Source organism: Stegastes partitus, unplaced genomic scaffold, assembly GCF_000690725.1.
Source record: "Stegastes partitus isolate 25-593 unplaced genomic scaffold, Stegastes_partitus-1.0.2 Scaffold1038, whole genome shotgun sequence".
NCBI classification, from domain to species: domain Eukaryota; kingdom Metazoa; phylum Chordata; class Actinopteri; family Pomacentridae; genus Stegastes; species Stegastes partitus.
This window is the reverse complement of record NW_007578769.1, coordinates 34,187-50,659: the sequence shown is the minus strand read 5'-3', so window position 1 is coordinate 50,659 and position 16,473 is coordinate 34,187. Positions and strand designations below refer to the sequence as shown.

The 16,473-nt window shown below is 39.3% G+C and overlaps 1 protein-coding gene across 1 annotated transcript in view; it reads left to right on the top strand.

The window, feature by feature from the left end:
* shank1 (SH3 and multiple ankyrin repeat domains 1) overlaps positions 1-16,473 on the top strand; it is a 59,358-nt gene that overhangs the window by 11,138 nt on the left and 31,747 nt on the right. Inside the window, exons 2-13 of the mRNA XM_008295314.1 lie at positions 742-945; positions 1,780-1,851; positions 2,188-2,296; positions 5,843-5,997; positions 6,816-6,983; positions 8,923-9,039; positions 9,385-9,462; positions 10,079-10,145; positions 10,474-10,643; positions 11,873-11,994; positions 13,239-13,390; positions 14,845-14,958. Of these exons, the coding sequence (XP_008293536.1) occupies positions 742-945; positions 1,780-1,851; positions 2,188-2,296; positions 5,843-5,997; positions 6,816-6,983; positions 8,923-9,039; positions 9,385-9,462; positions 10,079-10,145; positions 10,474-10,643; positions 11,873-11,994; positions 13,239-13,390; positions 14,845-14,958 (1,528 nt within the window). The remainder of the gene's footprint in view (positions 1-741; positions 946-1,779; positions 1,852-2,187; positions 2,297-5,842; positions 5,998-6,815; positions 6,984-8,922; positions 9,040-9,384; positions 9,463-10,078; positions 10,146-10,473; positions 10,644-11,872; positions 11,995-13,238; positions 13,391-14,844; positions 14,959-16,473) is intronic.

The following is a 16,473-nucleotide window of genomic DNA, read 5'->3' as shown; positions in this document are numbered from 1 at the left end:
TGGGGCCACTGCGCTCTTAAGAACACTCAAGGCTTTTGAAAAAGGTTTTATGCCCTTGCCCTGATTCCTGCTTCACCCCAGTTTTATCCTGAAGGTCTACAGAGAGTTGGACGTCATGGCTGTTTCTTGTCCTGACATGCTGTGTGGATTGTGGGGTCTTATATTCACAGTTGTGGAGCCTTCGAAACTCTAATTCATTCACGTTGTCACTGGTGGACTCCAGTCAGGTTCTAGATACATCTCAAGGATTATTAAAGGAAACAGGACCACAGTTTGGAGCTACAGCAAAAGGTTGGAATATACCTGCTTACAGGTGGCTTCTCAGAATTTTTGCATAATTAAAAAAAAGACTCCTTTAAGCCATTTTGTCTTTTAGATTAGCTAAAAATGACAATGGTTTTCATTATGGCTCCATGTGTCTCCAATAATGTAGACATCTCACAGTGGTTAACATGGTAAGGTATAGACCTTACAAACTTAAACAGAGAACCCAACAATCCAAAGTTGCCTTTGGACTCCCTCTGAGCAAGTGAAATATGTGTCTTTTGAAAATGTGGCTTTTGTACATCTTTCTTCTTAACCACTGCTTACTGTAGGCTCTCAATTTATTTATTAATATCTTGTAAACCACAGCTGTTTTTAAAATGCTTCATCCTTGAGATTTAAGGTGATTTTTATTCCTTGACTATATTACTTTCTCGCTTGAACAGTGAGTTATATGTGCTTCTGTATCTCTTGCAGAAATGTTTGCGGTTTAATCCAGATGCCACAGTGTGGAAGGCCAAGCAGCAGGTGCTTTGCTCCCTGACCGAATCTCTGCGAGATGTACTCAACTATGGTCTGTTCCAGCCCGCCACAGACGGCCATGATGCCAAGTTCCTGGAGGAGGAGAGGCTGCTCAGAGAGTACCCACAGTCCTTTGAGAAGGGGGTACCGTATTTGGAGGTACTATTTCAGTCTTGTATTGACACAGTTGCAACAAACACTTCTACTGTACTGCAAAGCATGTGATGTTGCCTGAATGTCCTCAAGATGTCACTGTGCAACAAAAACAGATTTTAATGTGGTTCCTTCTAAACAAATTTAAATAATTCTGCAGTATGTTTAAGAAACTGTCCTAAAAGTTGAATTTTGTTGTTTGAATCAGCTTCAATCATCAACCACTTGCTAAGCTGCAAACATGATGAACTGAAGAGGCACTAATGTATTTTACAAACAGACAAATCCCAACAAAGATGCTAATTTTTACAGCCTGGAGATCTATTCAGTAGATTATGATTGCCTTTTGCCTCATATTTTATGTCCAACATTTTGCACTCAGATCCAAATAGACAGCTGCACAGACTACATCTACTGTAGCTGCCCCTTGAGTTATGTAAGTTAGGTTATATAAATCCCTGGTTTATGAATGGAGTCTCAGACACACTTCTTAGGAGCATCACAGAACTATTTCATTTCCCTGATCTGTTTAGTGCTACACTTGCTAATCTCTTATCCAGCCTTTACAGTCACCTTCTTTTCATGCTACATTACTATCCAGTGGAGGCTCTAAACCGTTTTTAAACTGCTGTAAAGCCAGACCGTTTCTTTCACATGTCTTGTCTTCAGTGAAGTAGAGAAGGAAGCTTGTATAGCAAACCAGATAAAGCTACTCTGACAATAAATCTGCAGGCTCCATTTTGTGGATCTAGGCCAAAAGCTGAGAGAATTGAGGACAAAGGCCCTATGTGTTAGGATTACCTCTTCGTTTCCTTTTCTCTTTTTCTGTCTCGGGTTTAGTTTCGTTATAAGACCAGGGTGTACAAACAGACCAATCTGGATGAGAAGCAACTGGCCAAACTGCACACTAAGGTATGAAACCCATCTTCCTTATCTCTAGCATAAGATGTGTGTCATATAAATGTACTGCTACAGTCCCAGCGAGTGAGAATCACTATTGTAGCTATATTATGAATGTCAGTGTATCCATTTGTGCATGGTCATGTGTGCACATTAAACAAAATGCTAATCCAAAATTCACTTATCCCATTTGTACCTCCAGAAAGTTATACAAACACACTTTTTGGTTTCTCTACAATTCATGAACCCGCATTACTGCTACACTATATTGCTCTTCTTTTCCCTAATTCTTGTAGTTCTGTGTCTGTGATGCTCTGACCCATCTTATACTCTTCTTTGGACGTGCAGGCCAGCTTGAAGAAGTTCATGGATTACATTCAAACCAGCGCTGTGGACAAGATGGCCAAGTTCTTAGACAAGGGCCTTGATCCCAACTACCAGGACACCGACACTGGCGGTAAGGAGTGCTGCAGAGCTTGGCGAACTGTCATCCTGCCTCTGTCATTTAGCACTTACCTCATTTCCAGTCACCTAATCTACACGATCATTTCTTTTCTTCAAACAGCATTAACAGGCTATGCTTGTATTGCAAAACAAAATCAACACATTTATTAGTTTATTAATAAAGGTGAAAGGATTAGCAGTCGTCCCTCATAGACATTCACAACGCAGCACCAAACATACACTATAAATGTGTATTTGTGTTTCAGCATCCCCAAGCAGCGAAATTAGCACACTGGTGGCCAGCAGCTATGTGACCTGAGGCTATGCTTTTTAAACTCAACCTTTAAACTGTCTGCAAGCAACAAACCTCCCCCTATGTCTTCTGCCCTCAGCTCTGTGGTATGTTGGCCTAACACTGTGAAGGATCTGAGCCAATGCTGTTCACAATTTGGTGGCTTTTCTCAGGTCCTGTTGGTACTTAAGGGGCGCAGCAGACGGCTCATTTACAGTTTGGGTGTGCTGCTCGGTGTCGCTCCAGCCGTTCTAGGAGCAAGTGTCAAAACAGAAAACGCAGCCTGTCATCATGGGTGTGAAACATGCTCCCACTGCAGAACACATGAGGGCAACAGAGAGCCCTGATGAACCCTTCGCAAACATGCCATATTCATATATATCCTTTGGGAAGGAAAGCACATTCAAGCCATACGTCTAAAAATAATATTTCAGGTGGCTAATACTACATGGTGCATCACAGTTTGATATTGGATCCTTTCTTCTGAAATTGTTTACTAAAGTACAGAAAATTACTCAAATAAGGAGAATAAGATAAATGAATTTCACAAGATTTGTCATTTTGTTAAGAAAACCTTCCATTAACCTCTTAACATTTCCCAGCCACTACTTTCATTGGCATTGGTCATTCTGAATCGTCATCTCAAAGCACAAAACCTCATGAGTCAACTGATTTTAAGATCCAAATACCACAGTGTTAGTAGTAGCAGTTTTTTATCTTCTAATAAATTCCCGGCAAAATGGTAATTTCTTACCTTCTCTGTCATCCATATGAGCACATTCCTGGACAGTAGTTTTACTGTAGGAATCCAGCAGGCAAAATATTTTTGAGCTTGGAGCCAGTTTTAGTTTAAAAAAAACAAAAAACAAAAAACTGCTGGATGTTAAGGGGTTAACAGAGCAGTCGGTGTGTTAGAAAAGGTGTTTAATATCAACCAACATCTACAGAAAATGTCAACCATGGCATCCTTGTGACTTGCAATGGTTTGCTCTTCTTTCTCTTGTCAAGGTGTTCTGACAGTAGGTCCATGAACAATGAATGCAGCGTTCGGTCTGTGCAAGCAGGGCAAAGAGGTGATCAAAACCTGGAGAAAAACATGGTGTTTTGTGTTCCTGGGACAGAGATATCCCTCCATTGTTAACACTTTTTACATTTGACCTGTCTGTCTCCCTGAAACTCTCTCTCCATGCTTTCCAGAAGCCTCACAGTGAGTTCCTTTAATAGGACATAAAATAATTCTGCCAGATTCAGACTGGCTCCTGTCAGTAGGGGCTCACTTCCATCTCTGCCAAGGGAACTGCTAAATGGGCATTCCCTAAGTCATCCTGACATGGTAGCTTCAGAGGAACTGCAGTCAAAACATTTCCCCAAATAATTTGTACCTGAGATTTACTGACGCTGTTCAAAGATAAAAGCCTGCAGTCCTTTTCCTCTTTGCCAAAAAAATCTCTTGTCACCATGGCAGCCAGTGCTCTGTACCCTGTTTTTACTGGGAACACTTTGAATGTTTTTATTCTTCTAGGTGCCATTGAATTTTCTTGCTGAAGTGGGTCGAGTGTGTGAAGAGTAGTGTGACACAGCATTGCTGTTATTTTAAATTAATTTTATAGCACTGCTTTGGTGCCTCATTTGATGTCTGTGTAACAGCAAAGTGTCAATGCATTGGCAGGAACAACAGTTTTAGAATTTCGTTGGAGGCCAACATTGCTGTAGGATGAAACCAATCTTTAAAGGTAAATCTCCAGAGTAGCTTTTATTTCCCCTGACACTTTAGCAGAAAAGAATATGAACAACTGCAACTTACTGTTAGCTCAAATGTCTCTGGATGTCCAGTGGAGTGACGAGGGAGAAAAGTGATGATCGTGAGATGTAGGATTGATGTGTGATCTATGGAGATGCTGTGTCTTGACATCTGAAACTGTAAAATAGGGAGCTTGGATTAGTGGCCCCTGGCTCACCATAGAGTTTTAGACCAATGATTAATTCGAAAGCCAACTGTTTTGACGATGGATTTATTAGTTTATTCATTTTTTAAAGAAAATAAAGTCACATTTATTTTTTTTTACCCCTCCATGACAGTTTACTGGGAATCACTGACTGGCATTTTTGCCGTTTTTCGAACAGTTTGCAGACCAAATGACTAACTCATCATTTGAGAAAATAATCCTCAGACTAATCAACAATTGAAAAAATTAACAGTTATTTTCCTATTGCAGACTTGGAGAAAACTTTGTACAAGCATTCATGGTTTCCAGCATGATGATGATAATGGTGATCTCCTGGCTTTTCGTCGTGTCCCACCGTGAAGTTTACACGTTTCTTTAGTCTTAATAACTGTCGGATACATAGCCATTAAAGTTGTTAGTTATTTATACTTCCCTTGGGACAAAATGATCATGTATTTGTTAATCCCCAACTCTACCTCGACTACCAACAGCTGATCAAACATGTAGTTTGTCCAATATGACTAATGTGTCGAGCATTTTGTATGAATTTTGCCACGTGAACATGCTAAACTAACACAGTGAATGAATAACTGCTTAACTTTTGCATGTTAGCTATTGTGCTCATGCCAGCATGGTGACTTTAGCATTTAGCTCGAGGTAGCACTGTGTAGAAATGTTTTTATACGTATGTCTCATTGCTGTTCACCAGTGAGACACACATTGCCACATACAATGTAGCAATGCAGCATGAAAGGCTGTGAAGAAGAAGACTTGATATTTTTTCACACATCTTATGCTGAAGAAACTACATTCACCACGTTTGTGAAACTTTACTCCTATTGTGTTTTGGTAAGATACACTGAATATAAACAACATGTTGATTTAAACTGCACCTAAGTTTTTACCTTTTTATCATTAACACATTATTTATAATAATTGGATCACAGATTTTTGTTTTTTCTTTAATTTATGCAACAAGAACAAGGGTTTAAGTTAAACAGTGCATTGTCATACCCCACATTTTTACAGTGTATGACAAGCTTTCTTGTTATAGACTGAAAAATCTTTTAATGTATTGCTTGAAATCAACAAAACAAGAACGTCTCTTTTTAAACCTAAAAGCATGATTTACCTGAAAGACAAACAGGTTCAACAGAGGTGATTGGGTTGTTATTTTTTGGTGGAGTTTAATTTGATTGTTCTTGGTCTAATTTGCAAGGAGAAAACTGCTGTTCTTTAGGACTCTGAATAATTTGATTTTGAGATGCCCGTCCCTCTGACTATTAAAAGCTCTATCTCTGTCTCTGTTTGTGTTCTTTAGAGACTCCTCTGTCCCTGGCAGTGCAATGTGAGCCAGGTGGAGGTGAGGCCATCCGGGTCCTGGTGGAGGGAGGGGCTCATATTGACTTCCGTGCCAAAGATGGACTCACACCGCTACACAAGGCTGTTCGAGGCCACCGCCATACAGCCCTGCTGGTAAGCATTCACACAGTGTTGTCCTTTTGTAGAAATGCTGCTATTCAGCTGTAAAATGTAATGAGTTTCCATTTCTTAGGCCATAAAAGGAGAAAATCCAACCTACACCAGAGTATTTGTCTGCAAGATGGATATTTGCCCTGAAATTGATACAGTATTATCCTCATTTGTGGTACTGTATAAGTAAACAAGCTGAAGACAGAATAAACAGACCCTCCCACTCAGCAATCCACACCCACCCACACACAAAATGCATGCAAACAAAAAGCTCTATTATTTTCTTCAGCGAGAGAAGAAAAAAAGACATTCACATTGCCTGTTTTCTTTTTTTTTTTTTTTAAGGCGTGTGGCATATTTACATTTTAGCTGTTTATCAAGGTTTTCAACTCCCAAATTGCCAAGAATACAGGTACCGGTTTGGGGAGAAACTCATTCAGAGGGAGATAATTGCATGTGTAGCATTGAGAAAGCCCATGTTTTCCACAAAGGAAAGAAAATCGGCTAAACTGCCTTAGAGTTTGCATCAGACTCTGATTGAATACATAATTTTCTCTAGCCTGAGGTGTTGCATGACCTCTCTGAACCCCTGGCTATGTCTTCCCATCTTGATTTAAATTCCATGAATATTCCTCGACTTGAAGTTGGAAAACCACCTTGAGATATTTTTTCTTCATGCTTTCTTATTGTTTTAGCTCATAAAAGTTTTAAAGCATCATTATTTCACTGCATAGTGTCTCAGACACCCTGACTGTTATCATTACTATCAGGGTTTCAGAATGGCCCATACGTGAGGTTTCAATTTCTGGCTCCTTCTGCAGGTCCTGCTCTCTCTGGGTGCGTCTCCAGACTACAAGGACCGAAGAGGGCTGACGCCACTTTACCACACTGTGCTGACAGGGGGCGACACCTCCTGCTGCGAAACACTGCTTTACCACCGCGCCAAGCTAGGCATCAGGGATGAGAACGGCTGGGATGAGACGCATCAGGTAAACGTGAATTTTTAAATGTGTGCTCAAGCCCTAAAGGGAATGTGGAATGAATTTTAAAGGGGGAGTTCCAGAGATTCTGAATAAAAAATAAGAAGATATTACAATATAATTAAAAGTAGTCTGCTAGAAATTGATGCAAATAATCTCCTATGTACTGAGTATACAGATAAACTGATTAAACTGAATCAACAGTAAAACTTTACAACAGCAAAACTTCCTAATGGGGTCAGTGGCCTAATTCAAGTCCTGCACCAGAAAACCACTTCAGGATGGTTGGGGTTTTAGTTTCTGTAGTTTGTGTTGCACAAGTGTGCATGCATCACTTCTTGTAATGTAGCAGTGTACTCTGTGTTCCAGTGTGTGTCCACGTCAAACCTTATTCACGCCATGAACCACCACACCTCTCACCCTTCATCCTACCCATCCTGCTTCTGTGGCCTCATGTAACATCTGTGAAGTGGACAGGCAAGGCCAACAGAAAAAATAAAGGTATCAGCCTGGTCATCTCTGTGATCATACTCACTACATCAGCATCTGTCTCTTCAGCTCTATTTGCCAGTCATGGACTCCATGATACACTGCCTCTTTTTGTTTGCATGCACGTGTACGTGTGTGTGTGCGTGCCCTGTACATGCGCCCTCCTGTAAGTGTGTGGATTTGACTGTTAGGTTCACCACTGTAGCTGAGATTTTTGGATTTGATCCACCAAAGACAGACATGTTTTGTATATTCTCATCTGCCATATTTGAAGGCTTCAGGGTTTGAATGTGTTTTTTGTTGTCATGGTGGCACCAAAGCCACAAATCCCCACTGAAACTCATATGAATTCAATTCTATTGTGTTTTGTACTGCATCTATGTGCTGAATGTTTTTTTTTTAGTTTTATACATAAAATATATTTATATAACTATATTTATGTTTATTAATTGGTTATTTATGTAAAAGTTGCATCCTACAACCTCCTAAAACCTAAATCGTTGATTTAAAAAAAAAAATAAGCTACATATTTTTTATAAAACAGGTACTGCTTTGTTTCAGAAAGACTGAGCAAATGCACAAGTCTTTCATAAACTTTTTTGTATCTGAATTTCAGCTAAGTTGCATATCGATTGTCTGAACTGTTAAATTAACATTATTTTAACTGATTTATTAAGTGTGAGCAAGTAACTTAAAATTTTAGTGACTTGATTTGATAATGGATCATTGATTATGGTGAGCAACAGGAATTCAGATACACTCAAGCATTATCTTTATTCTAATTTTTAAGTGTTTGCGCCTGTCTTCCTATAAGTACTGGGTGATATGGTGGTGGAAATTTCCTCCCTTGTATCCATTTTTTTTTTAAATATTTGAAGACTTTTAGTTCATTATCATGCTTGTCATGGTTCCTTACTACTAAGAATAATGTTGAAATCAGCATTTATTATTTAAACCAGTCATGTAGCATGAAATGGAAGTATCGTGGCTCTCCATGCAGCATAAGATTATTTGCCATATCATAATAACATTAAAACATATATACTGACAACAAAAAACGTAAGAAAAATATACTTTTTGATATGTAGCTATAATGCAGTTGTCTGTGTGTGCATAAAATGATGAGGCTTATTATTCTAGCTGCGATTATTGTTATTGTGGCATCTCACTTGTGTTTTCTCACTGTTCTCTCGCCCTCTGAGTTCGGAGGTGGTGTTAATTAAATCTGCTGTCACTTTATAACTGTCACCTTGTGCCTCTCTCTGTGTCACTGTCTCTTCTTTATCCTTGTTTGCATCTATGCCTTTCTCTTCTCTTTAATAAACAACCACATAAATCTTTCCCCTTTTACGTCTCTCACTTTTTTCTTTTTTCTTTTTAATTGGAAAATCCTTTACAACATTCTGCTGCTCTGTTTTTCACTGTTTTCACCTCTTCTCCTTGATCTGTTCATTCTCAGGCCTGTCAGAATGGTAACTCGCAGCATCTGGAGCACCTCCTCTTCTATGGGGCAGATTCTTCCTCCCAGAATGCCTCTGGAAACACTGCCTTGCACATCTGTGCTTTATACAACAAGGTATTTTACTGAGTAGACACCAAATGTCAGCTCCTTTAAAGGCTATTTAACTTCTGGTAAAACAAATGCGGTATACTGGTTTTTAAGTAAGACACTCACTTTTTAGTTGCAGTATTTGGAATCTTGAAACACCTTCTATCCTGAAATACTTTTATAAATATGTATGTACTTAGCAAAGAAGTTAACATACACAAAATTATCTGCATAATGTCACAAGAAGAGAGTACTGTACTGTCTAAAGCCAATGCATACTGTAAACAAACTACATGCATTTCTATGTGGAGCAGTAATTATACAATTATTGTCTCACATTAAATATACATTAATCAGTGCTGTTTTCTGCAGGAAAGCTGTGCACGAATTCTGCTCTACCGGGGAGCAAATAAAGACACAAAGAATAACAGTGGGCAGACCCCCTTTCAGGTAATGGCTGAGTGTCTGGCTGGGTAATTATGCATGTTGGGAGGCTGTATGGTTTAGTGTGTTATTAAGTTAACGTAGCAGAAAGTGCCAGGGCCTAATTTCACTTTAAACCATTATTGTGCTGCGATGCACACAGAGGTCCCAGGTGGCGGGGTTGCATGTGACCCCTTAATCTGGATACATTAACTCTATCTATGCAGAAAACGCCAGCTGAGACAATCTGTTGTTTTCTCCCTCAGACGCGTACTCACAAACAGCAGAGAAAACAGCATAGAGAAAGCTTTTAAATTTGTCGAATTGTGCGATGACCTGTGTAGTTTGACAAATAAGTAAAATTACAAAAAATCACATTGTGCAGAAGTGTGTACTAACAAGAGAGTAGAGAGACATAAAAAAAATGCCTGATTTTGTGCATCAAGGAAATTATCAATTTTTTAAATATTAATTATGATGTAAACACAAAATAAATCTTGTTTCCATCACTTGTAAAAATTTCCTATTTGACAACCTGCAAAATGAGGCATTTTTTGTATGTGATTGGACAGATTGAACAGCTACAGTGCTTAATATCAGCCATCAATACTACCTTGTATATGTGTGTGTTTGTTTTCATCAGGTGGCTGTTATGTCTGGCCATTTTGAGCTGGGTGAAATTATTAAGAACCATCGGGATACAGATGTGGGTGAGTGCTGTAGCTGATGGCTCACATGGCTTTGGAAATGTGTGATCTTCTGTAATGTGCGTTGACATTGCTAAAATTACACACAGGTTATCCATGTTGGTATTTCAAACTTTATTTAGTCAATAACGGTTGAAGGATGGATGAATTAAAAAGAAAGGGCAATAGAATATACACAGAAACATACTGTAGTAGCATGGCTAGAGATGTTTAGATAGAAAGTATAAAGAAACATGAGCCACAGTATGTAGGAAGATGTGGAAACTAGGAGCAGTGACAAAGAAAAAAAAAGATCAATGCTTCCTCTCTCCTGTCTCCCTTCACCTCCCAGTTCCCTTTGTGGAGTCTCCAAAGTACGCCCCCCAGAGGCGGGAGAGCTCCCGGACGCTCACAATACCCCATCCTCACCCCTTCCTCCGGGCCAACAGTGACAGCAGCATGAACCTGCCAGACTGGATGGCAGTGCCCAACGCCCCGAGCACCAACATCGTCTCTGTGCAGGTTTCTGTGTTTGTCTACGTGTGACAGAGTTCACAGTCTACATTGTTGACACTGGAAACAGTTCACAAGAAAGTCAGTGTAGCTGCTGCTTCAAAAGATTTGATTTGAGTCTGTGCCATTGAACTCTCGATGTTCAAACTTTGTCCTAGAAGACCTGATATCCATGTTGACCCACAGGAGGAGGATGATTATGGACATTGGAATCAGCATCTAACAAAACAATCGCTCCTCAAGGTTTATTTAAGAAGGCTTTGAAAGCATATTAGCTCATTTTTAGTGTGACTGCTGTAACACCACAACAATTTGCACAAAAGCAACGTTACATCAAAATTTAATTCATCAAAAACAAGGACTTTTCAGCGGAACTGTCCATGCTGTTGCTGCTGTGATGTGGAGCTTGGTGTTTTTCTGTCTAGGAGTGTGTTTGACCAGGAGCTTTGAAGTCCTTGAACAACTCTTAAAAGAGCTCGGCCAGAAAATTGGCTTTGAAGTTTAGATTTCTGTTGAGTTGCCTGTTTCATTCTACGTTTTGTTTGATTAATCCAATAGAAGAACAGCTATAGTTAGTTTCATCATTTCCTCTAAACCTGACAGCTTGGAGAAATGGTTAATGCCCAAATAATGAATATTTCCATTGCACAGGAGGAGCATTGAATGGCTTTGTTCCAACTATTCATGATAATACAATGAAACAGATGACCTTTATCAACCTCTAGTGGTGAACGTTACTAATTGCAGCACCTTATCTGTAGTCTTCCATGTATTTTAGTTCTTGTGTGCATTGGGGCAGAAAATAAATAAATCATCTTTCATTATCGTCTTCTTTAGGTTGATAGTTTATAAACATGAAAAATGTAATAAAATACATGATTGATAAGACGTTTATACATGCAATTTATTATGTTTATCATGTTGTTATTCCTGTTGATGTTTTAATATGTACACATGCTCTTAAAAGCACAGATAATAGGAATTAGGACTGCTTTCATTACTTATTATAAATGTTAATGCCAGAGAAAGTTAATTTGTCAGAACCACATAGGAGAAAATGGTTAACAATGAAAATTGAAGAGGACAAGAAATTTGTGTAGCTTGCGCGAATTTATTTGAAATAATACAGTATAGTTCAACAATTCATGAGGACACTATTATGTGTGTATATTTGTATATATGTACATATAGCTATATTTTCTCACCTCTTTCTCTCCCTCTCTCTCTGTCTTTCACAGGGCTATAAGCATACAGGAACCCTGCGGAGCTCCAGCAGTCCCAGAGGGGCGAGGACACGCTCCCCGTCCCGTGGGAGGATTGGAGATAAGGAGGACCGCAGCAGGCAGAGTCGAAGACAGGGGTGAGTGGAGAAGTCTGAGAACAAGGAGCTGCTGATCATGGATGTCTCCTTCCACCGTTTGGAATGCTGCATGTTCATATTGGTTGAGTACCCCTGAGTCTTTCAGCTGGGTGTGTACAAGTCCTAAAGGGGTCAGATTAGACGAGTTAGTTTCTCAAACAGCTGTAAAAGTCCTAAACATGTGTTTTTAGATGTCTACAAATGTATTGTGTGCAGTTAAAATGTGTAGTAGTGTTATAGGGAGAGATACTAAAAAAAACTTAGGGCAGGACATTGACCCAGGAGAGTGGGGTTTGTGCTCTGTGTAGAACCATCATTTTTACACTTAAATTTCGTTTTTCACTTACTGTTTGGTTCAGTTTAGGCACCACAACTACTTGGCTAGGTTTTGGAAAATATGGTTTAGGTTAAATCATACTCGTTCACAATGTGTTGGAAGCTTCTTCTACATTTTCTGGGTTACCAAGGTTACATGTTCCTCCCATCTAAATTATAATTAGTTGACTGAGACAGTTGGAAAGAAATAAAATAAATGATGAAGGCATGTTGATTTGAAACTAATTCGCGATACGTCACCTATGCAATCTGACATTCAATCCTGGTTTTCTCAGAATGTAATTAAGGAATTGAGCTTAACTGTAGGAATGCCATCTTCTGGAGACCTGAGCAATGCAATTTTTCTGAAAACAAAAACTCAATCTGACTCATAATAAGTTACAATATTACTGTTGATAGGGAGAATTCAATCAATATGTCAGTTATTAGAATAAAGTAGAAAAGAAGTACATTTTTTGTCATTACACTGTACAATGTGCAACATATATGAACAATCATTTCACTGCATTCACACAACCAGACACAAGTGTTTAAAAAAAACACACACACAACAAAAATGCACTGATGTAAAGATTGCATATTTGGTGTATTAGAGCATTATAAAAGCAGCAGTGTAAGTAATGTTACACTCCTGGATATTGCACATTGCTGTATTTTAACAAAAAAGTAATGGTTTACATTTGTACAATTAAACCTTCAAAATTCACTCTTCAGTCAAAATTTATTTAAAATCTGGCTGACAAGTCTTAATAATCATCACATTTCCATCCTAAAGTAGCCAGTCTATCAAAGATTTCTCTTGAAGTAGAAATTGCATGCAGTAATTTAGTCGCACACACCTATAGGGAGCTTTGAGCTTGAAACTGCAGTCTCAAATCACCTGCTCACCTTCTGTTCCTTCCTCACAGACCTGCCCCTGCCACCACCACCACTGTACAGACCGCAGGCCAGCGGAGACGCCTCTACAGCGCCGTCCCAGGACGAGTCTTTGTAGCCACTCGAGCACACTCTGCACAGGGAGAGCGAGAAATCAGCTTCAATAAGGGAGACAGGGTCAAAGGTGGATATATGTGCATTTTCATATCATCATACTTTCCATGCGTAAGTGTGTGTGTATGTGTGCAGAAGCATATACTTCACTTTGTCTTCTATGTAAACCCAAGGTGTCTGTCTGGTTTCAAATCTGTTTGTGACTTTGTATTTCCCCTGGTACTAACATGACTGGATTGTAATAAAAACCACTGAAGCTCTGCTCGCTTATGTTACTTCCAGAGGTATGTGGAAGAGTATTTACTACATGACAGGCGTACACTTGTAAAAATGACACTGAAAGCACATTGAGAGACATATAAAGCAACTTTACAGACACCTTTAAAAGATTTAATGTAACATGAGGTTGCATGTGCCGCAGCCTGTCTCTGTTTGGGGTTTTGGCATGGCCCCAACCAGCTCCATATAATAACTAAGCTGCTGACTGCAGGGGTTTAACAATTTCAGAGGTGAGATTTAATTTACAGCTTTTAAGTTAACACCGTTTAGCTAACTGACAAAGTATTTTGGACACAAAGCCAGATGCTGCATCCCCAGAACATGCAGTTATCCTGGACACAGTCATGGACTAATCAAGGTGTGACTGCGAACATGTTATCGTACAGTACATCTAGCAGACACACAGCAGCATAAGCATTTGATTAAAGTTATATGTCTAGCCATGAGATTAATTCACAGCTTTTCTGTGTTTGTTTACTGCCTCCAATATGTATGGAGTGATGTTGTGTGAGATCTAGCCACTGTGCTATGTAAAGGCCAAAAAAACCAAGGCTATAAAGGAGCTAAAGTGGCTAAAAATCTCTGTGAATCTTCAGCGTTGGTAGCAAACCTCTGATATTCACTCAAGCCTGGAGACTACAGATGGGTTGACTGCGAGAGGCATGCATTGTGGCTGTTCAGAATCCCTTGATGACTTTAGGAACACTAAGAAGACGAGAAAAAAAAAGAGGTTCACCACAGCTAGTAGGCTTCATCTGCTAGAGACCATGAATGATTAAACACAATTTCATAGTCATCCAACCTAATGTTGTTGGGATATTTAAGTCAGAATCAGACTGGTAGACCGTCTGACAGAAGATGCTAACACCAGGTTTATAGGCAGCACATCAGCACCCAGGCCAGATCCAAGTCGTGTCTTCAGATGAGTTTGTAAAATGGTTGTGTCCTAACATGAGTGTAAGGTCTCTATATATGTTTGTATTTAATGTCTGCAGGTGTGAATATGTGTGTGTTTGTGAGTGAGTCTAAGGTGTCACCAGGTATGTATGTCTTGGTGAGTATGTAAGAGGTTTGCATGTCCGTGTGCGTGTCCACATTCTTTTTTTTTTTCCGTCTGTATAACGTTGTTGTCTTTTTGTGTGTGTTCATTTCTCATTGATTTTCTGCGTGTGTGTATGTGTGTGGTTTGGTGCATGTTGTGTCGCCTTTTCTTGACAAGCTGCTCTTTCCTGCTCCCACCTCTAGTGCTGAGTGTTGGCGAAGGCGGGTACTGGGAGGGGACGGTCAGGGGTCGCACAGGTTGGTTCCCCTCTGACTGTGTGGAGGAAGTGATGCTTCGAAGCCAAGACAACCGATCAGGTGATCACCGCCGGTCGCACACAGACACACACTGCGGGCTCATCCTGAAAAGCATTTCTTTTGGCAGGGAATTTCACATTTATCCTCCACTTGACCATTCATCTAGTTTAGTGTCTTGTAAAAGCCTGACAATGAGTTAACTGCTAGTTTTGAGTTCATGTGACTATAAAGATTTGGAGTACAAAAGACATCTATGGTCTGCTGTTGAATTTTGTAGGAGGTTGGTGCGAATTTAACCTGATCAGGTCTGCAACTAAGAGTGTTATTGTAGTTACTGATCAACATATGAATTGTTTGGATTAACAGGTTTTTTTTTTCCATTAAAATATTTTAAAATAATTAAACAAGACTTAGAGTCTGCAATCATGCTATAGCTGCTTAGTGAAGCTGTATCGAGGTGCTTTGAGCTAAATGCTAACACCGCGTGCTCACAGTAACAATGATGATTTTACATGCTGATGTGTAGCATAAATAATAGTCACCACTTTAGTTTGCTATGTTAGCATGCTAATATTTACTGATTATCACCATGCCCTGCCTATTGACAAGATGTTAACAGCTCTAGTTCTCTAGCGCTAAAACAAGACCAATCATAACTTTTCTGGCCTCAAGTGACATCTTTCATTTGTCCAAATAATCCGAAACCCCCAAACAGTTTGGATTTTTTTAAAAGTAACCCATGCTCCCCCATTTTTGAGCACAAGTGGCATATCCAAACTTAAATGGCTGTAGATTGTCAGGAATGTGGTTGAAAAGTTTAGGATTTTTGCTCTCCCCTAAAATGCAGAATTCTTTTCAGTATTAATAATTTTTATACTTTTATTTACCATTTGTAATCCTGTAATTGCCACTGAAACACTACAAGATCTGACTTAAAGCAGTCATCTCTGCATCGACCATTGAATGTTTCGACTACTGTCGTACAAAGTACATGGGAAACAAAAGAACCTTAAAGCTTTTTTGACGAATAAGATTACTTTCTGAATCTTGCAAATATGTTAATGTTTACTGACATAGTGTGCAGACTCAGGAAAGGGGAAGGGACCGCAGACACTGGTATTGCTCACAAGATAAAACTTTAATGCTCGACATTTTTTGAGAATTAAAATTTCCTGTGGTTTGTATGAGTGTATGGTGATGATTTAACTGTTTTTTTGTTGCTTTAACCAGCACACGCAGCTACTGCATTAGCCATAGTGGTTCCTGCCTGATGTGTAAAGCGAGCTATTGAGCTCATGTGCGGTCCTCAACCAACAGAGAGTTAGAGGTCCGACTCATACACACCTGTTGATGCACGCGGGAAGAATTATTTATCACAATCATGATTTTAGCTTCTAACCACTATAAAATAGTTTTTATGTCAATAATATATATAATAAAGTCATAGCTTTAGTTTTAGCTTATAGGTGACCTGAAAAATAAGCTGCTTGTAGAATAGAGATGCTCCAGTAATAGATTATTACAGTGATAGCAGTAATGTAATCGAACATTAAGTCCTGCAAGAAAAGTCAACGT